General features: G+C 39.0%; 1 protein-coding gene across 9 annotated transcripts in view; it reads left to right on the top strand.

The window, feature by feature from the left end:
• Window positions 1–27,096, top strand: part of CPQ (carboxypeptidase Q) — a 500,068-nt gene that overhangs the window by 397,663 nt on the left and 75,309 nt on the right. For 4 of the 9 annotated variants that reach the window (XM_082364351.1, XM_082364348.1, XM_082364350.1 and 1 more), the window contains one exon: window positions 23,376–23,577. The exons of 3 other annotated variants lie outside the window; for them this stretch is intronic. In XM_082364351.1, coding sequence (XP_082220477.1) covers window positions 23,376–23,577 — 202 coding nt within the window. Of the gene's footprint in view, window positions 1–23,375; window positions 23,578–27,096 lie in introns of those variants that run through there. 2 more of the 9 variants (XM_082364355.1, XM_082364353.1) reach the window with 1 other exon arrangement.

Raw genomic sequence — 27,096 nt, 5'->3', positions numbered from 1 at the left:
GCTGTTAATGGTTGGAGTGACCTTATTTCAATTTGGAGGAACAGCTCGGAAGAGCAGGACATAGAAACGCCATTCTCTCATAAGCAACAGCTGACTCCCTGGAGGCAGACTTCGCATGGGCGCTGGGGCTGCTGGAACTCAACTGGAGCCAAAGGGAGCCTGAGGCAAGAAGGAGCCCCAAAAGCGTTTGGGGAGGGAGATTTCCCTTATGCCCAGAAAAGAGGTTATTCTAGAAAGCAGGAAAAAAGATGTCAGAGAATGCTTTGTGTTATTCTTTATTGATAAAATTATTATTTTTTTAAAAAATATGAACTGCTTTTTGGTTGAATTCAGCTTGCGTTCACAGAAAGAAATGTCGCCACATATGGAAGGATATTATTGTGCTCTAGTGATTTTTAAGAGTTCACTTATAGGAGTGGAATTTAACTTTGGAATTAAAAAACATTACAGATGATTTTATTGAATTTTCAAGTCAATGAGGAAAATGAGTATTGTCCAGATGCCATTTGCCTAATCTGCTTTTCATGGGAACAATGTTACTTTCTTCTCTACTCTTGGAAGGAGAGCAGGATGTCATTTCTCATGTCCTGAAACATACAAAGGAAGAAAACCACCCTAGAATAGTTTCAACTGGATTGCTGGCATTTTTTAATCTTTTCCATTTTAAACAAAAATATGATCTGGCATAATTATAATGAGTAAGGTAATCTGGCCTTGAGAAAGCCTCATTACACAAAGTAATCAAATAAAATAGATTGATATGTTCTCTTCTGGCATGAAAAATATTTTAACCTTTTCCTGATTTATTGCACAAACTACTGGCAATTGAATTACTGGGATTATGAACACTGCCGTGTCTGGTAGTCATTAATACGGGCAATATTTTAAACAGGCTTTATTAAATGAGGGATGGGATGTATGATCATTCTAAATACAGTATTTTATCCTAACTCTAACCAACTGTAAAACAGAAAAAGTTAAAATGAATACATATAATATTTTGTCAGAATTTCTGATGTTGCCATGCTGAGGAACAAAACTTCCTCTTTACTTAAGTAAATATACAAAAATGCTAGCTTCTTTTAGTAGTAAAGTTCTTGCCAACTTCCCAGCCCACACTGGGTTCATGTTCCACTCGAAAATAAAGCGATATTTAGAAATGCTTGTGAGAATTCTTCATGTTATCTGGACAAATGGGTTTACTTTGACATTTTTATTTCGCCCACCCTACCTCTATATAATGTTAATTTAGCTAGATTGACAGTGCTAGAGTGAGCACAGTTTTGTACTCATCTGCAGCTCTGGTTATAAAAATAATAGACCTGATATACTCATTCAGCCTAATTGTGTCTGGACTGTGTCTCCAGAACGGCCTTGCTTGTATCGTTAATGTTCCATGCAGTATAGATGTACTAATCAGAGGTTATTGTTTCAATCATTACTGCTGGGCTTTTATGCATCCCATGTTTTTCTTTCAGTGCCTAGGTATTTGCATTAGTCTGTCAAGCACATCACAAAATTGGTTTAAATTTCATTTATCTCAGCGTGTTCTTGGTCTGGAGCCCCATGTAGTTCCAACATTCACATAGTTTCTACAGCACACCTGGGGGCCCTTTGGGGTCTTATTAGAATCTATGGATTTCATTTTTTATAAAAAGGAAAGGGCTGTCTTTTGTATTTGTTTGCTTTCTCCTGAGAATTCCATTATGACTATGGGACTCCAGAATATTCTGTATGGTATTTATATATAGATGTTATGTCAGCCTGGGAAGAGATGTCAAAATATTCCCTTTGGTATTAGGACAATCACATTATGCCACCTTGCAAATGAACATGAGTAGGCTTTCACTCACCTCTTTCCTTTATCTCTTTAGAAGGGATCCGTCTTAGCTAAGTTTTTATTATTTTTTTCCATATAAGAGAAAAGAAATAAAGTAAGAAGACTGGCTGTGACAATAAGAATGGAATTTTTGACCTTGCCTACTACAGTTGTGGGACAATATTTATCATATAAGGCCTTATGGTTTCAGGTCACAATGAAGTTGGCTTGGGTATTAGTTTTAGCCCATACATGTAAAGAGCCATATCCTGACTTCTCTGCTACCATCACTAACCCAAATAAGCCAACTGCATTTCAAAGTTGGTTCTGAGAACATTGTGCTAAAACACTCAGGTTTACTGTGAGTTCTTGTGGCTGGCATCTTATCTCATTTGTTCTCCATTTGTGAAACCATGAAGGACTTCAGTTTGTATCCAGCCCATTTTGCCAGCTTACTAGAGGTTGCCTACTAGGCACAAGCAGTTTCTGCCTCAGTGCCTCCCTATTGCTAACCAGGTTGTGATCTGACCCGGAAGGACCCGTAGCGTATTTAGTGCATAACTTCCTAAGGAAATCAGATTGGCACACCAGGATACACAAATCTGAACTGAGGTGTCATGCTTAGGATCACAAGTGACCTATGGATAACAAGAGCCTTTGGGACTAAACTGTCTCATCCCCATGCACTTGGCCCATAGTACGTTACAAAGTCAGCAAACCACTTTCAAACCAGCAGCACTATTTTAATTTGCCTGGGAATGTCGTCTTCCCTTTGTCTTCTAAAAGCAGGGGTTGGCCAGCTTTCTTTACGGTCCAAGTAGTAAATATTTTAGGCTTTCAGGCCATATGATCTCTCTACTCAGTTGTCATTGTAGTGCCAAAGTAGTCATAGATAATACTAAATAAATGAGCAGAGCTGTTTCCCAATAAAATACAAGGAGGAGGAGGAGAAGGAGAAGAAGGAAGAGAAGGAGAAGAGGAGGGGGGGGAGGGGAGGAGGAGGAAGAGGTGGAGAAGGAAGAGGTGGTCGGATTTGGCATGCTGGCCATAATATGATGATTCCTGTTACTGGGAAGAAGTTTTTAGAGAACTTCCTTCTGAAGCCTTTTCCAATCTCATGATCACACCTTTTGGTGGAAGAGCTTTGTAGCACATGATGGTATTCTAACATTTAAAGTGTCTTATCTCTAACATTTAGATTTTAATATGACTGTTATTTGTATGCTCAGCACTCAAGAGGTTGCAGTTTTTGTCCCTTAGATACTTGGCCAACAGAACACACCATAACCAGGTCAGTCTGTTGCCTTAGTTCTAGCCCAATGAGCCACACAACAGGCATAGTAAGTTGATTGGAGGAAGGGGTTAACATACTTCCTCAATATTTCCTAAAGCAATAGCAGAACCTTATATTAAGATAACTAAATGTGATAACATTTGAAAGTATATTTTAAATGGCATTTTTTTTAAAAGTGTACACATGTAGAAGCATCTTTTAAAGAAATGAACACTCTAATATATCTGGACAACTTTCTACTAATCCTTAACAATTGCCATTCACTGTTTAACCACATCCTAGTTTTATCTGTAGCTTTGCCTACAATGTTTCTTTTTTTAAATCTGAATTATTGTCTGGGAGAGAGGCTCTTCCCAGGAGACCCCAAGAAACTCATGTCTTTTGGTAATCAGTAGCCCTTTTGGAAGTTTGCCCCCTACCCTGGCTGCTCTGGTTTTTGTGTACTTGTGCGAGAATAATACATAATCATTGACGAATGGTCTGTCGGTGATGGCTTGAGGAATGAATGGGCAGAATCAAACTAGCAGGGCTGCCAGCAAGGTCAATGCTAGAAAGCAGATACTGGATGGTGAGTTTACTTCGTACTGTGAGAGAAGTGTCCAGAAGTCACAATAGGTAGTACTAAAACTATGTTGCTTTTAGGGCTGAAGATCAAACAGGGAACTGAGAAGCAGAATTGTGGGACACAGCTGAGAGTGCAACCTGAGTATTGCCCACAGGCCTTTGTCTTTCTCTCTGGAACTCATCCTAATAGGTCATTCCTATAAGTATTAACCCAAGTCCTGTGTTGTCTTAAAGATACCACTTGTCCCCTGATAGAGAAGGTCTTGCTCTGGCTTTCTAACTTCCTTATCAATTAGGGCACATCTATAATTCCTTCTGACTCATCTATTTGTGTTAAAAACATAAAGGCATAATTTTTTCCTAACCAAAAGATTAGAACTCTGATTCCTTATTTTCTTTCAGAAGATCTCACTCTTGCATCCTCTTATCAAATGGTTGTCCTGCATTTACAGTTCTTCATTCTAGAAGCTGAGGTTACCCCGAACAACCAGCAGTTTGTCTAAACTGCTTTGGTTTCAGAGTTCTCTTAAAGGAGAGTTCTCAGAATCAGTTTCTCAAGAGCTTTTGTACCCCACACAGCAAAACATATATAAACAATTCGAATTTTAAAAGCTTAACAAGGCCTTTCAACAAAGGTTTTAACTGGTTTCATAACATGAGTTATTTTGAGATTAGACAGAATTTTTATTACTAGTTAAAACAGGAGTGTAATTTGCTTTTATAAATTTCTATGGTTTCATTTAATAAAACTCATCCCCGTGAAAGCAGAGGTGATGCTGTGTTAAATACTTGTAAATGTGTTTCCGGAAACTCTCCAGGTATTAACTAAGGCCCGGGAGAGTGTATAGCACGCATCCTTCCCCCGACATTGGCATAACTGGATAGTATTTTCCCCTCCAAAGCTCTGGAATACTTTATCACGCCCTGAAGAGCCAAATGGCTGGCAATGAAGCTGTTTTGTCATTTGAATTAGGAAAGGTCAAAGGGAAGAGAATGTGATAGAAAACAGAGGGAAGAGTGCTTTGTGAAAATTGTCCATTTTTTTTTCATGTAAGGGAAAATACTTTGTTCCTTTTAATAGATCTGGAAATCCAATACTAGAGATTTTTTTGGATAGACTTGTAGAGAGAAAAGAAACAATCAAGAATTTTGAAAGCTCCCATTTCTCAAACAAATATGTACTATGTTCTTACTATTTACAAGGTGTCATTGTAATCTCTTGGATCTATATGATCATTTATAAATATGAATACTTTTTCATAGACATTGATAATAGTCATGACCCTGGTAGTTGCCAGCCCATGGACTGCTTAACTTATTTCATATGTGGAAGAAAAAAAAAAAAAAAGAGGTTCGAGAGGTTAAAAAAAAGATGTACCCAAAGTTGCACAGCACAGATATGAGGTACAGAGCCTGAACTTGAATCTAGCTTTTCTGTCTCTAGACTTCAGCCATAAGGACTTCTCTGTATACTTATCTTATACATAGGATTTACCTACATTTATATTGATATGTACATTTATCCGCTTGTCATAGTCTGAAGCACATACACACCAATTTATTCAGGCATGGTGGCTACAGTAACACATGAATGGATGAATGGAGAAGTCACTTCCAAGTGCTTAGTTTAAAACACATATAGCACAGAATCATATTCTACCACATTTTGGAGTTTAAGGGCAAGGGATATTGTATAATCATGCAGACATTAGCTGTCACCAATAATTCTCAATGTTTTATATTCGCACTTTCTCTGAAAAGTATAAAAATATATTTATTTGTCCCTGAAGTTAACTTTTTGTATACTGCTACAATGATTAATTTTTTTTTAATCTTCACTGTAATTTTCTTCTAATTTGGGGTATTTTCTAAGTAATGTTTTAGCTAGACAATAGATATTTGGTTGGCCAAAATGTTCCTTCGGTTTTTAAGTAAAAATAAAAGACACATTTTTCATTTTCACCAAGAACTTTATTGAACAACATATTCACTGTTTTGTTCCACTACCTTCTGCCATTTTCCAGGCAACTTCATAATTCCGTCTTCCCAAAACTTTTTATCTTTTTGAGCAAAGAACTGTTCCAGGTGCCTTTTACAGTCTTCCAGGGAATTGACATTTTTTCCCTTAAGGGAATTTTGTAAAGACCAAAATAAATGGAAATCCGAAGGTGCAGTGTCTGATGAATACAGCGGATGAATCAGAATTTACCAGCCAAGCTGTAACAGTTTTTGCCTGGTCATCAAAGAAACTGTGGTCTTGCATTATCCTGATGGAAGATTATGTATTTTCTGTTGACTAATTCCGGACGCTTCTCGTCGAGTGCTGCTTTCAGTTGGTCTAATTGGGAGCAGTACTTATTGGAATTAATCATTTGGTTTTCCAGAAGGAGCTCATAATAGAGGACTCCCTTCCAATCCCACCATATACACAACATCACCTTCTTTGGATGAAGACTGGCCTTTGGCATGGTTTGTGGTGGTTCATTTCACTTGCCCCACAATCTCTTTCATTCCACTTTATTGAACAGTATCCACTTTTCATCTCCCATCACAATTTGTTTTAAAAACAGAATGTTTTTGTTACGTTTAAGTAGAGAATCGCATGTGGAAATATGGTCAAGAAAGTTTTTTTCGCTTAACTTACGTGGAACCCAAACATCAGAGCGAGTCACATAACCAAGCTGGTGCAAATGATTTTCAGTGCTTGATTTGGATATTTTGAGTATGTCAACTATCTCCCGCGTGGCATAATGTTGATTGTTCTCAATTCATGTCTCGATTTGATTGCTATCAACTCCAACTGGTCTGCCTGACTGTGGAGCATCGTCCAACGAGAAATCTCCAGCACGAAACTTCACAAACCACTTTTGACACGTTCGATCAGTCACAGCACCTTCTCCATACACTGTGCAAATCATTTTTTTGCGTTTCAGTTGCGTTTTTACCTTTCTTGAAATAATAAAGCGTAATGTGTCCAAAACATTGCTTTTTTTCTTCCATCTTCAATATTAAAATGGCTACACAGGGCTTCCCTGGTGGCGCAGTGGTTGGGAGTCTGCCTGTCAATGCAGGGGACGCGGGTTCGGGCCCTGGTCTGGGAGGATCCCACATGCCGTGGAGCGACTAGGCCCGTGAGCCACAACTGCTGAGCCTGCGCGTCTGGAGCCCGTGCTCCTCAACGGGAGAGGCTGCGACGGTGAGAGGCACGCGCACCGCGATGAAGAGTGGCCCCCGCTCGCTGCAGCTGGGGAGGGCCCTCGCACAGAAACGAAGACCCAACACAGCCAAAATAAATAAATTAATTAATTAATTAATTTAAAAAAAATTTTTAAATGGCTACACAAAAATTCACCAGTTTTGATAAGTTTTTCTTAAAATGCACGCTGATATGACAGCTGTCGCAATACAGTCTAACAAAATCGTTTTGAATGAAGTTAAAGACAACTAAGCTCTACTAAAGCCATCGTACGGAAAAAAAACGAACGGACTTTTTTGCCAACCCAATAAAATCAAAACACATCCAAAGGGAACTTTCAGTGATGTGAAACTCTTCCCACTAATAAATATTAAAATCATTCCACTATTTAGAAGATAGTCTTCAGATCAGAGGCTCTCCTGGGTACCACCTTAGGACATCTCCCACTGCCTCTATTCATAAAAGAAAGGAAAATTGAGACGAAAACTCTGATCCTTGAGAGACGGATATAGTATACGTATTTATCTGTTTACATCTATTCTACATGTGTCGAGCTTAGACACCTAGGAAAATATATCGAGAACCTCCATAAATCTAGTACAGCTTCCTTCTTCCAGGATAGCTGTTCCTGATACACTAAGTACAGAGGATACACCAGGATGGATCCCTACTTATGTTATTTTTAAAGATTTCGAAGGACAGAAATTTCATTGTGTCAATATTTTTTAACATTATTAAACAACAAGCATATTGCACGCCATGTCCACTTAGCAATGTCTTAATTTAAGGATACAACTTAGAATGCCAGAGGAGCAGTTATAAAAGAAGGTAGCCATCAGGTCTCCAAAAGTTAGTGTACCTTAACCTTACCTGCCTTAGTAGTTTCTGTGTAAAACACTAAGGAAGGAAAGGTGAATTGCGGGATGGGGGATGAACTGTGAATTGCAAAAGAGAAATTTAAACATTATTTGCAAACTAAACTCAAAGAACAAATGATTTAACAGTTGTTCTGTTTTTTGTTTTTTTTTTTGCTTGTTTGTATTTGTATTTAAGAAAGTGGACTCTATTCTTTCCTTGGTGGGGAGATTAAAAAAATATATACCTTTAATATGTTCTTTTCTTCATATTGGGAACTCAGTTTGTTATAACTCTTGGCAAACTGTTTTCTGAATATGTGGAAAATTGTACCTGCCAGAATGGATTGGTGTTTGCTCTTCTTCAGTGAAAGGTGGCTGTGATCAAAAGCTGCCTCTCTCGGGTAGTTCAGCCTGCCAAAGTCTAATGCAACAGAAATGGAAAGGAAAAGGAAAATGAAGGACATATTCAAGAGTGTAACAAATAATTGGAACCTAAGACACTAAGTCTATTGGCTTCCACAAGAGCTTGGCAGAAATACTGACCGCCCATGTGATTTTTATCTTCGCATCTTTAAGGCAATTACCTTGACATGGAACACAGTAGTGATGGCTTCCATTGAAAGGCTCTATTTAAACATCTTTTTTCTGAATCACCAAGATAAGAATGGAGCAAATGAAGATGGAAAAAATAATCACTTGTATACAAAGCTTCTACCTTCAGTTCTCTAAAACTGTGTTAATGCCTAATTAATGACATCCCTATTGTACAAAAATATTGAGAATGCAAATATAATTTCCCAGCTAATTATTTCATTATATGGAAGTGACACATGTGAAGTAATAGTTTAATGTGGTCTTCATAAAAGCCAGCAATTGTGGACTTTCACTTAAAATTTTCAAGTGGAATGAAATTCACTTTTCTCATGACTACTCTAAGTAAAAAGTGCCTTCTTTTAGCAGATGTTTACCATTGAAGTAGGGCAGTGAGACTTATGTGAGTAAATTATTACTGACAGCGAAACCCAAGGAATGTCTAGGGGTACGGCCACCAGCAGCTGTGAGAGTCTGGACTATTCCTCTCTCTTCTTAAACATGGCTCGAGCAGTTGATGTACGAATAGTGGTGGAAGAAATGTCCTTTTACGTTTCCAAAGAAACCAAAAACTCAGCCATTCACACCTCTTCAGCTAGAACAACAGAATGTCAAATACTGTATTCTCAGATTTAAGCTATAAAATAATGGTGGAGCCTGAGAGAGGGGAGAGGAAACTAAGGAGGGACTTCGTGGGATTGGTTGGAAGAGATTCAATTCTCCATTTCTTTGATTTAAGGATTATCAGTTTTAAGGAGTGCAGTTAGGAATAATAAAGCTTTTCAGGAAAAATAAAACTACATTAAATGTACAGTTTTTAAAAAGTGACAATAACGTACAATATCTCACACTTTTGTAGTCAGAATCAAAGTCTCTCCGAGTCTAAAGATGGCGCTGGATACCTTTTGGTGCTGAGCAGTGAGGCCTCGTGTCGGGGTGAGAGACCACTTTGTGTAACCTGTGCTCCTTATTTTGACGAGGGCCTAAGGATACACCTTCAGGGTTGACAGTATGATTATGAGGCATATTGAATATAGGCTTTCCTCTGTATTTCCAGTTGGGCTAAGTTTTGGGGGTTTTTTTTCCATTAAAAAATTTTTAATATTTCTAAAAGTCATACAGCTTCTTTTGAAATTCTAAGGAAGCTTTCGACAAATTGTTCAGTACCCGAGTAGAGGCCTCCATGACGCATGTTTGGTGACACCCGTCTTCACTAACCCTGAACACTCTAGGGTCTAGTCTGAGCATCTGGCGATTTCTACTGCCTTTCATTGCTTTGCCTCACACGTGAAAATCAATCTTCTGTGTACATAAAAACTTATAAAGAATTTTAATCAAAATTAGGGGCTCAAATTTAAAATTTAGTGATCTATATCGATACTAATGCAAATAACTTAACCAAAGTGTAAAATGAAATCCCAGAGACCGTTTGTGTACGAAGACGTTTGTACACAGACAAACAATGACAACTAATATATGGCACGATTTGTTCCTTTGCCTGGAATTTGGCAAGTGTCTTCTGGAATGTATCAATAACAAGGTGCATTCCAATTACCAAAATGCTAAAATAGGAGAAAAATGTGATTCTTATAATCAAGGAAATTTGGTGTTTATCTGTTGAATTTTACAGTGGCAGAAATAGGAGATACAAAAAAAGTCAGAAAGGTAGTATTTAAGTAGCTTCTTGGTTTCTGATTTACCTTAGATAGTCCACTTTCCACGCATTGTCCTGCCATAATTATTGATCTTTCACTCTCAAAGCTCTCACCAGTTTGGATGATCATTTATATGGCTGTTTTACTTATTAGGCACTTTTGTTGGTGACAGTAACAGTAAAAAGTCTCAAGAGAACGGAATAGTTTGGTATACAATATACCTTTGAATACATGTAATAAATTCATGTGATTCTCTGAAAAGCCCTGTTAAATTGGTCTTTGTTGAAGAGGATATGAAGCTCAGGGAGATCAAATGGCCTGCCAAATTCATTCAGCTGTTAAGTTACAGAACCAAGACTCCAATCTAGATGTCCAGGGTAAACGAATTCTAGTGAGTTTAATAATAATAATAACAGGAGGAATGATCACCATCATCATCTTCACCATCATCATCACCTTAATGGTGAAGCTACCACTTACCCAACAGAGGTTCATGACCACTGTTTGTTCCATGCACCACTTTGGCAGTCTGGTAAAGCCTATGGACATCTTCTCAAATAATATTTTTGAATGCATAAAATAAAATGCATAGTATTACAAGGATATGAGTTCTATTACAATGCAGTTATCGAAATTTTTAAAAGAAATACCTGATATTGGTATGTTTTCTAAATGCATAAAATAATAAGATCTTGCAGTATTATCTATTACTGTAATTTCAAAGTAGTGATGAACATAAGGTTTATTTTGAGATTTCTACAATAAGTCTAATATGATATGAAAATATCTGTGATTTCTATTGGTGACAAAGTGACAGGTTCTGCTAATACTACTGTGGTTTGTTATTTACATACATAATTGAAGGAAATTCTAAATTTCGGTTAGAGGATATTGTAAGTAAAGATGTAATTTTTTCCCATTCAAGTTCACCGACCGCCTCCAAATTTATGAACCGCCAAGGGGTGCCCGGTTAAGAACTCCTGCTTTGAATAAACTGGCAAAATAACTATTATTATCCCCATCTTACAAATGAATAAACTGAGGCCCAGGGTATTAAGTAACTTGCCTAATATTTTTCACCTAATGGCCGAGAAGGGTATCAAGTGATATTAGCATCTGTGCATCACCTCCTCTAACTTCCCAGTGGCAATCACCATTGAAGTGGGAATTGTAGCATCCACTCCACTCTGAGACAGATGACCCCGTAAGGATTATTACCCTAATCGCTTGTATCTCCTTCAAACACTAATGATATCCTTGATGAAGATTGCAGATAACCAAAGAGAAATCTGGGGTGAGGTCTGTGTGCCTGACTAACTGTTTATGTTCAACTTGCCTCAAGCGTTTCTAGTGTTTGGTCTCCCCTAAGTGGTCCTCAGGTGGCTTTTCAGAATGATCATTATTTCCAACGTGTTTGATGCTATTTTCTACCGTAGCGATTTTCCTCTTCTACCTTTAGGTGATTACTGCTGTTGCTTATTACTATTCTCAGATGAGGGAAATTGTTTTTCTACACCTCCCCTATCTCAGTATACGTACCTATTTGGATTTTTTTCTGTAATTGCTTTAATTTCTTAGCCTCTTTTTATCTAAACTACACCTATTAAATTATCTTAACTCTTCTCAAAGCTAAATTGCCTCATTTGTTTATTATTTTTCCTTCATTTTGTCTGAATACTTTAAAACTTACAAAGTATGCAAAGCAATTGTTAAAGCTCTAAGTAGTCCCAGGATGCATGTATTAGTTTCTGGAATTGAGTCTTAGTGACGACACCACGTATTATTAGCCTCACGTTGTACTAACTCTAGCGTAACAAACCTTAAGGTTTCTTTTCAAAATTATTTAATATTTTTAAAAATCTATGTACATGAGCCCTTGGCAGTTCAGTTGTTAATTGCTCATCCTTCCTCCTCCTGTTAATGGTGGCCATTTTATTTTGGCAAATCTTGCATATTAGGGTTTCTCACCTTTGATAGTGAAATGACCATGACATAGGGATGCTACATAAGGATGTCTTCCAGCCCTGTTTTCACCTGAAAAGGAGATTCCTTTTGCCACACAGCTTTGAGAATAAGAGTATCTTAGTATTTCATTATTGAAGGAATTTTAGAAGTTTCACTTGTATTTAGGTAACTGAAGGGCATTTTTGATTGCTGTCACTTTATACAGCCTTCTAGGAAGGATTTATTTTTAGCACATGTAACAGATGTTGTAAAAACTTGTATATCTGAAGAGCTTTATAAAATATACACTAAAGATTCAGCTTTCAACTTTAGTTGTTGAAACTTATGCTTTCTTGAGAAGATTTTTTAAAAAAACATATTCTGAAAAACTGATGTTGCCTTACCACCAGTAACCACCTCATCATTGTTATCTTCACCACCACCGTCACCCAAAACAGCATCTAGAGATGTGCTTGCAGGGTTTACACATGCATACATACACACGTATGTGTTTAAACACATACATACATGTATTTATTCATTCACTCAGCAAATGTTTGTTGAGAGCCTTCTAAGTTCCAGGCACTGTTTTAAACTCTGCCCTCCTCTTACTTCCATTCTTGTGCATCAAGGCTGATGATGTGGATAAATAAGTAAAATGATATGAGAACAGCTGAAGAGAAAAACAAGACAGGGGACAGAGATAGGGTATATGTGGAGGGAGTGTTTGAATTTTTGTTGGCGGGGGGCAAAAAAGACTTCACTGGAGTAAGGCTGAGTAAAGGTCTGAAGAAGATAAAGAAGTAGCTCTGTGGGTATCTGGAAGAGAACATTCTAGGGAAGGTGCTGATGGAGTGTGGGGGGGCATTCTGGGAACAGCGAGGAAGCCAGCATACCTGAAGTGGTGCAGGGAAGGGATAGTAGCAGCACAGAGGAGCCCAGATCATGTCAGGTCTCATGGGCCATTTTCTCTGAGTGAGATTAGAACTCTTGGAGGCTTTTGAGCAGAGAACTAACCTGATCTGAATTAATAGTCTAAAAGGATTGCTCTGGAAGCTGGTTTGAGAATAGACTGAAGGAGGACTAGAACTGAACAAGGTTGAATAATCCAGGTGAGAGATTATGGTAACTTGTGCCAGGATGGTAGCAGTGGATGAAAAGTTGTCATCCTCCGGATATATGTTAAGGAAAGAGCCAAGAGGATCTGATGATGGATTGTATATAGAGTGTGAGAGGAAGAAAAGAGTCAAGTGTGACTCCACAGTTTGAGGCCTGAGCAAGTTGAATGGGAGGAGCTGGGTAGAGGGGTGTGAAGAGGGGGTCAGGAGCTCAGTTTTGGACATGCCAAGTTTGAGATATCAGACATCCACGTCGAGAGGTCAGGTACACAGCTTGGTTAAAAAAAAAAAAAAAGACTAGAGTTTAGGGGAGAGGTCTAAAGATAGCCATGGTCATGGATTTTTCTCCATATAAATGTTCCATCTATATCGACAATACTACTTTCCTTCTCTCGACACCTTTGCCTCCTGTCCAGTGGAAGCTCAGCTTCTGTGCTTTCAACACTGGGATTGCTATTTTTGCTCTCCAGGGTTAGCATTCTCCACAGGTGTCCTCCATCCCATCCTCATGAGACTCATTGGGAGTCACTATCTCTGGGCTGTTCTCTCCCTATTCCTAATTCAGTCTCCAGCTCTCCTCTCCTTCCCCCATGGCCATTGTAGCCCCTAAGGGGATTGGATGCACCACCATTCCATTCAATAAGTCAGTTGATTTTGTTTGATTGGAATGGTTTTGTTCAGCCTTCTTTGAGGTTCAATATTCTATAGACAACTTGAGGCCACTTTAATCATAACACCAAATAACTAGTAACTCTTACCCCCAGATTCTTCCTGGCCAAGATCATTTCTTCCATTCTTCTGGTGAAGAATTCTAGAAATTCAACTGAGCAAGTACTTGGGCATTTCATCAGATCCTAAGGTGCTTCTTGAGAATGTTTTTGGCTCTGCTCATAGATATTCTCCTAAACCCATGTCAGCAGAGGAAGGATGATTTAACACATGGGCAAGATTACAACCAGACTCTTTAATTTTTTAAATTATAAAATTCCAACTTTCCCACATATCCAAATTATATATAAACATATGAATCTTCTTTGAATCAATAATATAGAATATTCACTCATTCAACAAATACTTATTGAGCCCTGTTACATATTCTTGGTGTTGTTTCAGGGAGTTCCCTGTCATTAGGGAGCCTAGATGCTTCCAAATATCACATAGGCCGTACTTATACTAAAAACGTATTTATTGTTTATCTAAACTTCAAATTTAACTGAGTATCCTGCATTTTATCTGGTCACTGAGGTCATGTGACAGCTTGGCTGGGCTGGATGGTCAAAGATGGCCCAACTTATGGAAGCTGGGGCAGACTGTCATCTGGGCTGCTCTCCCCATGTGGTACCTCAACTAGCCCAGGCTTCTTTACATGTCAGTCTTAGGGCAGCAAAAGGTCAAGGTGGCAGCTGTAAGGCTTCTTTTGGCTCACGCTCTGAAGTTGCAAGTGGTCGCTTCTGCCAGAGTCTATTGGTCAAATAAAGGCACAGGGCCGGCCTACATTCAGAGGGTGGGGAAAGAGATTGCACCTCTTGATGAAAGGAGTGGCAAATTTACATTGGAAAAGGGAATATATACAGGGAAGGGAAGGATTTATAGCCATTAAATAATCGATCACAAGTAGTAAACACAGCAGAGAAGTCTCTGCCATCAGGGACCAAACACTATTCTAAAAAGAGACAGACAACAAAGATAAACATTCGTTGTTGATACAAAGGAGAAAAAGAAAGCATAATCAGGGGGTTAGGGAGTGTTATCAGGAGTGTTAGGGAGGTCTTCTTTTATATAAGGTGGGCAGGAAGACTTCCCTAAGAAGAGGACATTCAGCAGAGCCCAGAAGGAAGTGAGAAATATCCAGAGGAACGGGGTATCAGAGGAAGTAACAAGTTCATAAGCTTTAGAACCCAAGCATTATTGAGGAACTGAAGGTGGCCGAAACAATGAAAGTGAAGTGGAGAGTAGTAGGAGATGAGGTCAGAGAAGTTATGGAAGGTCAGGCTCAATCTACATCTAGGGCCTTCTAGGCAAATATAAGGGCTTTGCCTGTTAGCTTGTGTGAGCTGGAAGCCACATGCAGAGTCCCAGGAGAGGAGTAGCATCATTTGACTTAGAGTTTTTTTTAACAGTGTTACTCTGGCTTCTGTGTAGGGAATACACTGAAGAGTGGCAAGGGTTGAAATGGTTGGGAAGCTATTGCAATACTCTAGGTGAGGGGTGATAGTGGCTTGAACTGGGTGAGAATAGTGGAGCTGGTGAGTTGTTGTTGAACAATAGGTCTATTTTTGAAATAAAGCCAACAGGATTTGCTGATAGATTGCACTTGGGGTGTAAAAGCAAGAGAGGAGCCAAGAATTTGAGAGGAGTCAAAATTTTTAGACTCAGCAACTAGAAGAATGGATTTGCTGTTTGCTGGGTTGGACCCTCCTTATAAGAGGGAGGCAAGAACAGCAAAGGCAGAAGAAGGCAACGTGATGACAGAAGCGGGAGGAGAAAAGGCAATGAGATGAGGAGCCATGAGCCAAAGAATGGAGGAAGCTTCTAAAGCTGGAAATGGATTCCCCCTTAGAGCCTCCAGAAGGAACCAGCCCTGTCAACACCTTGATTTTAGCCCTATAAGACTCATTTCAGACTTATGACATCCAGAACTGTAAGAGAATAAGTTTATGTTGTCTTAAGCCACCAAATTTGTGGTAATTTGTTACAGCAGCAATAGGAAACTAATACACGATTAGACCTTTAAAAAGAGATGCTGAGTAGCTGTTGGTTATGAGTTTGAACTTGAGGAGAGAGGCATAGAATGTGAATTGGAACTCATCACAATATAGGTTTATTTAAAACCATAAAGCTGGATGAGAGCACCAACAGAGTGAGGATAGAGAAATGAAAAACCTTTTGACTGTTTTTGACCACCCCAACATCTAAAGATCAGGAGAGTGAGAAAACCAACCAACAAATGAGAAGCCATATCCAGTGATGCATGAGGAGACCTGAGAGTCTAAGGCCCCAGAAGCCAAGGGAAGAAAGTATTGGCAGGAGTAAGCAAGTGACAAATTCAGCTCCATCAAATATTCGCAATTTAGTGCTAAGTGATCTCAATCTTGAATTTTTCGCTAACTTCTACAAAAGTTCTACGAGAGACAATTGATATTTGAGAGTGGGATAGAAAAAGGAGGCACCATTAATGATTATGCCAAGACAAAGGATGTAAATTGGGACTGCCCAGGGCAAACAGGAATGTATGGTCCCCCTATTTGGTTTCTGTCTCAATAACTGTTAAATAAATACAGTTTACTTCCTAAAGAAACATCTTTACTGAAATATGACTTAATATTTTGCTTTTGGCTTTAATTGAGGATCAATATTTAGGAAATAGTGTTAGGAAAGATATTTCTGCCTCTTTTATAAAACTATTATTGGAGACTCTGTTCTTTATTTTGTTCAATGTTCCTCACAGAAAGAACCATGTGGTAATTCCTCTTAGAATGGAATGCTGGAAAAACTGTTGCTTTTTTCAAGGAGCTGGTGGTATCCTTTCTTTTCCTAGATAATGAGAGCTTCATAGTACATCGTTCTTCCCTCTTACCTTGGTAGCACGAGCTAGAACTGTTATATCTTCAAGTTGCAGTTAGGGTATCATGTCAAATTTTCCCAGCTGTGACTTTCTTTCTCCTCAAATATTTCTTGAGTACCCACTATGTGCTGAGCTTTGTTATTTAAGCTACAGGTATGGCAGAGATCCACACAGATTTGATCCCTGCCTTCATGGCATTTTCTTGCTTCTCAAGAGTTTACATACTTTAAAAATATGGTGTTAGTATCTTATAGGAAGCCTTGAATTCTTTCAAGAGCAAAGTAGGTATAAAAGACACATAGAATAAAGTGCAACAGTGCAGTATATTATTTAGATAGGGGTGTGGCGTGTTAGGAATGGAAGGCGAGGGGAGAGGTAGAGCATGAAGCCTTGAGTAGAACCAGAGCCTTGAAGCTCCTCATGTTTTTCATGAGGTTTCAGAGCCACTATTGTGATTTTGAGAGAAAAGAAGGCACGTTTAAGGAAATAAAATGACTTCTAAAGCTGTGTTTAGCATCTTTACTAATAGTAGTAAAGAGTACTTGATCAAGTAAAGCATTTGAGGATATTGTCATAATCCAAAAATGCTCTAAGTGCTTATCTACTGGCTATAGAGAAAAGAGAATTAATGACTAATTGTGTTGTAATATGATATGCCCTAGGATTGAGTGAATATTTCAGTTCCAGATTATAAAGTAGCCAATTTTTGCAGGACAAGAAAACAAGTACTATATTTTTAAAAGAAATAAGCTGTCTACTCACAAGAAGAGGAACTCCTTTCAGTTATAACCTTGGCTAGGGATTTAAAGAGGCTGCTGTAGTCTTCCCAGTCAAGAGAAGGGGATTGATTAGAAGTCAACCAGAAAGCACTGTCCTGGCTGGTAAGACCCCACCATCAAAAGCAAGAAACATGTCTTTATGTTTATTAAGCATGCAACAGTGTCAAAGAAGAAAGGTCAAACGAAGGAAGGGATCCTCTTTTAGACAATTTAGTTCTTACACTTTGATAGCAGCATGATGGGTACAAGAGGAGACGGGGACACCATGCGATGGAGGAGGTTGAGAGGGATAGAGAATGAAAAAGGCAGAGACAGCTGCTTTCACAAAGCCAGCTGTGTTGGAGATTTCTCTTCTACAACTGCTTATTGAAATGTATATGAAACTAGTAACACGAAACACTTGGGCAACATATTATGTTAAAGGAATCAAAATTTAATTGTGGAGACTTTGAGTCCCACTGATTCCAACTATTGATTATGTTGCTTCAACATACAGGAATAAAATTTAAAGCTGAGATTGACAACAAGCTGCCATGTAAACCATTTTTTAAGTCTGTCTACCAAATACCCTGGATATTGGGTTGTTTTTATTCCTAAAAGAAATGTAAATACAGTCATAGTTCCTGTATAATATAAATAAAATTCTGATTTCTTTTAGCCTAGGTTTATGCCATATTTTCAGCCTTCTGACTCACTATTCTTGCCATAGTGACATTTATAGAGGGATCGTGTGTTTTCCATAAGTTTAAGGGCTATCCACGGACCTTAAGTAGCTCAAGAGGAGAATTCACTGAGATCTAGAGTGCTTCGAACAACGCTGTGAAAGTTGGATTGCCTGAAAACACAGGTTTGTCTCACAAGAGAAACCTTCTGTGCACACGCAGAGAATGATAGGGCTGGAAAGGGATCTCCGGAAGCCATTTATTCTGTCCCATCTCCAGGCAGCATGGTGACTAAACCACAATAGGTGTCTGTGATTTTCGTACTAATGTAACTTATCCAAGACTGCCTATTCCCCCGAGCCACAGCCAGTTTAGCTGTCAAACGAAAATAACTTATGGCACTCCACCTTGTCATTTTCCCTTTCCTGGCTCTCCCCTGGGTCCCCAGGGCTGTTCAAAACTGAATGCTGGAGGCTGCCGGAAATAAAAGTCTGAACCTCGGGGTAGACCTGACCAGAAAGTAAAACCTATTCTTGGTTTTGCACAGCAGGGAGAAACCTCTTTACCTATATCCCATCATGACAGGGATTTGAGCTAAAGCTCCGTGAAGCAGCCCGGCTCCAGTTACACCCCTTGAAATGGGAATTCCAGGGTCACTGGCAGCACCGGAGAAGATGATTATAGCAACTCAGCACATGGTCTCATAGGATGGTTTCCTTTTGAGAACTCGTTTTGGAGCCTACCACCTGGCCAAATAGCATCACCACCATCGTCTGTAAAATATTAACATTTACCGGAGCGGGAAAATGGTACCGAGACTGATTGCCCTGTGTCGGGGGCGGAGTGGGCGGGAACCGTTTACTTCTTTGAAGATTGAACTGAGGAGGCTACGTGATTAATTCGAATAATTAGGAGTCTCTTTTTCTCGTCAGTTGATTTTTGGGATTGCAATTTTAGTTCAAAACCAAAGACAGGTTACCTAGGTTATGAGAAAATAAAAGCTTTGAAGCAAAAAAGAAGCTGAATTTGGGAGGAAAGGAAATGTTGAACTTGGGTCTGTATTTCCGAAGAAGAATTATCTGGAATTTTATAAAAGCAAAGAGCACAAATATCATCCCTGTGTTTATATTAGGAAGTAAGCATTTGAAAACATGCAATACGTATTTTAAACATTGTTCTACTTTCTAATCTTGCGTTGCTCCCAAAGATTGCTAATGGTTACCAAATTGTTCTTTGGCAGAGTAAGCTGACGCTTAAAAAAAAGAAAAAAAGAAGAGAAGTGATAGGATGTGATTCTAGCACAGGACAAAGTTATGAATCCTCAGCCCTGAGCAGATATTAACTAATCCAGCAATCCCAACCTAGAGGTTAGCCAGGAGCATTTCTCTGCATCACATTATGTCCGTTACATGGCAATGAAGGACAGTTTCCATGGCTCCTAATAAAGAGATGTTTCTCTTTATGAAGAGAGCAGAGTGAAGGGTTTACAGATAATATCTGAGCTTGTCACTGAGCTTCTCAGCCTCTTCATCTATATGTTTGCCTCAATCGGTGCAGGTTATCTCAGCAATAAAGCGTTCAATCTCTAGAAGTAGGTTTCTCCCTACATCCTATAACCAGGAGGATGGATATTTTGTTTTGTGTGCTAAAGTGGGTTGAATGAAACCAGCATGGCTCTGCTCTGCTTTCACTAGCTATAATCAGCTTTTCAAATCTACACTGAGTATGCCCCCAGTGACTGATGGCATAGTGAGGAACACATTTGTGACCACACATTCCTGAGAAGCAGCAGTCCTAACATCCCAGTGACCCGACTTATTCGTTCCTGTTTCTTTGTGCAGAGACATTTTGTTTTCCAAGCTCTTTGGCCATGTGCTAACGATTAGACAATGACTCCATAAATGAGGAGGAAAAGCGGCGTCATGGACGGTGGGTGGTTTGTTTCCTTAGTTCTTTATTGAAAACATATGGAGATGTTTATATATAAATAGACAACAATAGACTGCTGCCATCATGTTAGCAACAGCTAATAAAATTCTACATGAATAGAGATCAAACTTGTGTCTACCTATGCCAGAATTCTGGTTTACTGAGATCTGCATATCCTGTCTAATTTGGGTTGAAAAGATGTTTTATTGTTTTACTTTTTATTCCTAGTTGGAAGGAAATGGTGGACCAAGGGTTTTGTTCTTGTTTTTGTTTTTGTTTCATTCTTCTCTTTGCTTAATCGAATTACTTTGTTAGCAGGGACAATAAATTCTGTCCAATCAGACCTTGCATTGTGATCATGCAAAAATATTTTAAACTCTATACATTTGTTTCACTACAGTCTTTGTATTTTTGAATTAGAAGTGAGGACTTGTGGCCTGACAGCTGGAAACAAGCATCAGCAAACAGGGCAGTGGAGGAATTGAGAGCACAGGCTTGGGGAGGCAGACCTCCGGGTTTGAATTCTGGCTGCTCCACTTGCTAGCTAGGTAACCTTGGGAAAGTTAGTTAACCTGACTAAACCTCAGTTGCTTCATCTGTGAAATGAGAAATGTGGCACTTACAGAATGATTGGGAACATTACATGGGATAAGCTGTAAAGCCTTTCATACAGTGTCTGGCATGTAGGAAGCACTGCAGAAATGCTACATATTATCATTGTAAGCAGCTAACAGAATGGTTTATATGGAGACCATCCTTGAAAACCTGAGAGGTACTGATGTTTAGTGGTAAGACCAGTAACAGCAACTATTGATCAAGTGCTCGTTATACGCTGGGGTCTACATTGCACTCTTTCTTACGACTCCATGAACTGGGTACCAGTATTATCCCCATTTCATGGCAGAAGAAACTGAGGGGTTACACAGACTGCCCAGAGTCACAGAGCCCATGATTGGTTAATCTGATGGTCAAACCCACTCTGAATAATCCCAGAGCGCATACTTGTTATCACTCTGCTAAAAAGGCTGCCACATAGACAGCGTCTGGCACCTTTGAAATCTCCTTTATTTACATTATTCTCAACATTGCCATTAACATCCTGGCATTGCACGGTACCATTCACAAACTGTGGGGTGCCGTGTACCTGGGACATCTGTTCATTTGCAGTTGAAGAGGGTCAAGAAGGCTTTAATGCATATTTTGTTAGGAGCCCTGACAAGTTCAACTCGAACACCACTTTCACTTTTGGTCTACAAATGTCTTGTCTTTGAAGACCCTCAAAGCTCCATATGCCCAGGCTCATTGTTCAAGCCTGGAAAAGAGCATTTGTCGCAGCCTACAGATGGAGAAGCCAGAGGCCAAGGCGACATGACCTGGGGACAGAGCGAGAGGCCGGTCACTCCCCTCAGCAGCCTAGCATGTCAGTTGCTGAGTCAGGAATGGAGTCGAGTGGGTCCAAGGCTGTGTCCATCTCACCAGGCTGATGGCCAAACTACTGACTAGCTCTACTTTTAACTAAATTGTATATAGTTAGGAGCAAATTGCCTAATTTTCTTGTTGGAAGGATGGGATCTGCCAGAAATATGGGAATCCTCACATACATTACCCAACTGTTTTTATTTGCAGATATATTATGTTATTTCTTTTCTCATTTTTACAGGGCAGGGAGAGGATTTGGGGCAAGGGGGGCAGCAGGGCACATAAGGGGACAGGGTTAGGACTGCCAAATTCATGTCAACTTGCTCACATAGCACCAGTGTGCTAGTTGAACGAGCCCTGAATGTAAGACATTAATGCAAATATTTTGCATGTTATTAACTCTAATGGTGCTACCGTCATGCAGTAGCCACAGCTGAAAGCGGAGGTGGTACTTTTTATCATAAATGCCTTGGTTCTTTCTCTGAAAATCACCATGAAGACAGAAATTCCTTAGAAGTGAAAGTGGAAACATGAACAGACTTCTGCTTTGTTAACTTTCTCATCATCATCAACAACAACAAAATGATATCCCAGGGCCATGAAGTTCAGTCCTATAAATGTTGGCAACATCCTCCTTTAGAACCAAAGGGCACTGTTCTTGCCCTTGTAACAACAGTACCCTTCCATGGCAATAGTTAGGAAGTCATTGTAAAAACATATCTGTTTTACAGAAAAAAAAAAATTTATGCAACCCTGAAATTGTTATGTTTTAAGTGAAAAATCATTCTAATTCAGGACAAGCATGGCCTACTACTTACTCCCTCCCATGCTAGTGGTGACAGGGTGGAGTTTTGGAAAGCACAGGATTTCAGACCCAGCTCTCTCATTTGCCAACTGTGTGACTTTGAGCAAATCACTTGACCTCTCTGATCCTCAGTTCCTTTTCTATAAAACAGCATCAACCATAAAACTGCTCCGTCTACTTTATGGGTTATGGAAGAAGATCAAAGGAGATTGTAAATATGAAAGCTCTCTGAAAGCACTGTAAAAATATTATTATTGATTTTTACTAGGTGAATAATGAGGATGACAGCTTGGGAATAACTCAACCGAGGTAGTATATGGTCAGTCTGGAAGAAGTGAATGGGTCCTGGGAAATAGATGGCCAGGCCAGTTTGAAGGACCTTAAACTTGCAAGTCTTAGGGCAGTGTGGCAATTTAGCTGTGCAATCTGGTGAGAGGCTCTTATATTCTAAGCTCTTGCTGTGACAATATTGGCTACATGGAATCACTGTGTGCTTTCTTACCAGACTTTATCTGGAAAAAGTTTACACACTAGTGGCCTGGCAGAGTTGCTGGGGTTTAGATGCTACAGCTGTACCCCAGAGAGAACAGCATTTCATGTGTTGTTCTATTACCTCCCTCCCTGGGGATTCAACAGATGGAACAACAGTGGAATCAGAAACCCAAGACAAACCTGTCAGTTTGATGCCTTTAAGCCTTCACAGAATTCACAATCAAAATAAGATAGAATATCCATCTAGGGGGAAGAGATGCAGAGAAATAGGCCCCCAGGTTACACCTTTTTTTGTCTAAGCATGGCTAATACTATCCGGAGGTCCCCACCATATAAAAGGAATTGTATCTGGTACAAGATAGACTCTTAAGAAAATTGGTTGAAAGAATATTATCGCTAGTAGCAATAATTGAGTAATTTTAATATGGAGTTTTATATTTATTTTCATTGAATTTAAAAAAAACCTTCCAAGTCGACTCAAATTTGGCAGATTCCAAGATGAGTAATTTTGCATCTCAGAACTATTAGGTAATATGCAGACTGGATCCTAAGTTGAGCAGAGCAACATGTGCTTTGGCAACAACTGGTGAGGAGATAAAGTATTTGATTATTGTTTTTTTGATAACTTCCAAAGAGAAAGCAGAGAAGCAACACGTATGAACCAAACATTTCTCTCTTTTGTTAAGGCAAATATTTCCAACTACAGCCTCGTGATGGAGTCTGACCTGGGGACCTTCTTACCCTCTGGGCTGCAGTTCACTGGCAGTGACAAGGCCAGGGCCATCGTGGAGGAGGTCATGTGCCTGCTGCAGCCCATCAATGTCACACAGGTCTTTAGAGCTGGAGAAGGGACAGACATTAACTTCTGGATCCAAGCTGGAGTACCTGGTAAGAGCAATAGATGAAATTGGGGTTCTTTACATACTGTTACCAATTTAAAATAAAATTTCTATTCTAACATGCCACAGTAGATACTGGTAGGTCATTTAAAATATGGAAACCCTTAGCTTTGTCCACAAGGTATAATCTGATGATTTCCAATATTGGGATAATAATACTCCTTTTATTTATTTGCCCATCTGTCTTCTCTTTCTGAAGTATAAGTTCCTCACTCCAAGAGATTCTGATTTAATGACTCTGGGATTGTGCCTAGAAATTGTTTTGTTTTTTTTTTTTTTAAACAGGTGTCTGGTAATTGTAGCACAAATGATCTCCCGACCAAAATTTATGAAATAGAGTAGAAGGCAATTATTACTACTAATATCCTTCTAGTTCTAGCCCTATGCTGCAGAAAGTTCTCTGACCCAAATAATTCCCTACCCAAATCCATGGTATCTGAAATTTTACCATTAGAGATTTATTCTTTGAGGTTGGGTACTTCTTGCTAATCATTTTTTCCTAATGCAGAGACTACTTTAAGAGGTTGGACATAAACTAAGTTACCCTGATCAGTGATTCATCAGGTTGATATTTTTAAGACAAGTCCTGGGCAGGGATGAAATTATGTAATAGGAATAGGCCTGGCAGTTACAGGACTAGAAAGGAGAACAGTCCTAAAGAAGACAAACTTATAGTACTTCGCAAATTTGCCCTAGACTGGCCATGAGAAAGGGTTATTGATGATCTTAGACCTCTATGACCTGGGGTTGTTCCCTCAACACCATTATCTCCATAATCAAAAACACTGTTAAAGAATCTATTTGCAAATTATTCTGTACTTGTATTATGCAAACAGGAAGTCCAGCTTTTGAATAGTTTTAAAATTACGGTTTCCAGAACCATTTCTATGGCTACAAAACATTTCACAGGTTTAAAAAAAAAGTCTCTCTAGATCCACCCCACTCCAGCTTTTTTCTTTTAGCCTGCAAAATAGACTTTACCAATAGCATACTATATGGATTTAAACTTTTTAAAAAGCTCATTCTTTAGATATTATAGATTAAAGTATATTTTAGATGTTAAGGTTGCTAATAATCTTTCATAACTAAAAATAGAAGGAGCTCTTCTTTATTCTAAGACAAGAAACTAAATTCTCTCCAATGGTTTGTGTATATTTTAACCATATTGTGAAATATCTTAAAACAACATTTCCATTTTCAGTGCCGTGGGTCATCTAGACAGACGCGAGACCCTCTACATATACGTTTTTAATCATGATCAAGGTCTAGGGGAAGGGAGTTTGCCCTTTAAGTCCTATAGAACGATTTCGTTTGAATAAAACAAACAAAGGGTTAAGGGTTCTTTTTCCTGACCCTTAACTTTTTCAATAAGAATCTTCCTAAAGTTTCAGAAAAGCTAAGTAAGTTTGCTGGTGATAGAGGTGAGGAAAAGACTGACGGATTGTGGGTGAATTCGAGTGAAGACCGGGGGTGCTTAAAGGGGACGTGAGGAGCTGAAGCCTAGACCGAAGTAGAACAAAACGTGCGCTGCCTCCTCCCAGCTCGTTTTGCTTCTGCTGCACTGGATCAACAAAACAGAATCGGCTCTAGCTTTACTCCTTCCATATAGATACTGCATAAGAATGGTTCTATTTGGAATTAGCAAGTTGATTTGATGTCTCCACAAAGGTAAGGAGGGCTTCCCCTCTTGCCACAGTGCCGTGGGGAATTTGAGCCCCCTTGTGGTTGCTTCAGCATTAATGCGAGTTCTAATTTACTGAATTCCTAGTTGTCAGACACACGGTTAGGCTTTTTGCAGACACTGTCTGTTTGATCTGTACAACCATCCTAAGAGGTAAGTGCAATTATTCCTCTTCTTCAGATGAAGAAACGGACTCAGAGGGACTAAATGACTTGCCCAAGTCTCTCTGGCTCTTAAGTATAGATGTCACCCTGAGAACAGGCCACTTTGGTTTCAAGGCTGGTGGCCGCTTTCCCACAATATGCAACAACACAGGGGCGTCTGGAATGCTGAGATGGTCTTCCAAATCTATGTCAGTGTCTGAAATGTTTATCTTACTCAGCTCTTGCTTATGCAAAGGATTTCAGTTCATTCCTGCTCCAGAATAATTTACCCCGGGGGAAAGGAGTTTGTTATTGTAAATAACTACTTATTTCTTCTCACATTCTTTGTTCCACTCCCCTCTCTATCTCTGTAGATCAGGAAGGTTTATATAAACTTGGTGGTTCATTTAGACTGCAACTAATGTTTCCTGGAATTCTTTTTTATTTCGTTTAGAGTACTGTGAGATGGAACCAAATTATTGCTGTTTTCCCCTATTATTATTGAGCTATCTTTTGATATTTCAAGTTTGGGCTCTTCCTGGAAGAAATAATGGAACTGTTTATAACTCTTGTTACCCGTTGAAAATTTCAGGGACTTTAGAAAAAAGATGAAGAACCATAGTTAGTCTGAAAAAGAAAATAAAAATATACTAGTTGTGTACTCTGAATTCTTGAAGATATGGTAAGTTACAGTAAGTTAAACCTAAAGATAGGATTCAAGTATGATTTAAATAACTGCTCACCTAACTTTTGAAAAATTAATGAGAAATACTTCCACACTCCATTCTTCTTTTCTTCTTTCTCTTTTTCTTTCCTGTCATCCATTGAACTAATAAATATTTATTGAGCCCTTACCATGTCCTTGGCCATTCAAATTTCTGTAGTCTGATGACTGAGCCCCAATTGTTTTAATGTTTCATGTATACTCAATATCAAAATACTAATTAAGAGCACAGATAGAATTAAAATTCAACATGATTTTCATAAATTATAGAAGCCAAATAGATAAATTTATGAAAGGATCATCTTTGGAGAGGAGATAGGATATCCTTCATCCATCTAGGTAATGTCCATGATGGACAGATAACTGTCAACATAAGTATAAGGCTTTGGGGGGGAAAAGTTAAAAAAGTAACAGATGTATTTTCCACATAAACTCTCTGTTCCAGATACCTTTATACTCCTGCCTTCTCCCATTTCTACCCCCTTCCATACGCCTTCCTATTTTCCCCTCCAAATCCTAAATGCTCTTTAAGTCTCACTCCATATTCATTGGTGACCGCAGATCCATCTTTAACAGACCCTGGTGCTGTATTGCCTTTCTGAATTTCTAAAACGCTTCTGTAGCCCCCAGTCTCGCACTTGAATCACACACAAACGTTCTTGGGTTACTAGGAATTTCCGTGCATCCTGCCTTCTGGACTCAGTGATCAATTCTTTGAGATCAAGGTCAATGTTTTCTACTTCTTTACCTCCTCTGTAGCTCTTAGTTTAATTTTGGGAAACATTTAAATTCTTGTATATCTCACAAGAGAAAAAACAGAAACATAGAAGTAATTGCTTTCTCCACAAGCTTTGGGTCCTTCAGCTTAAGACTGTGGAGAAAATAAAGGATGCTGAGAAAAAAGACACAAAGATAGAAAAAACGACAGATGGAAGAACGACATAAATTAAGGAGGCTAGA

This window comes from Balaenoptera borealis, assembly GCF_965194805.1.
Source record: "Balaenoptera borealis genome assembly, chromosome: 17".
Taxonomy (NCBI): domain Eukaryota; kingdom Metazoa; phylum Chordata; class Mammalia; order Artiodactyla; family Balaenopteridae; genus Balaenoptera; species Balaenoptera borealis.
The sequence above is the reverse complement of the archived record's forward strand: the minus strand, read 5'-3'. Positions and strand labels throughout refer to the sequence as shown.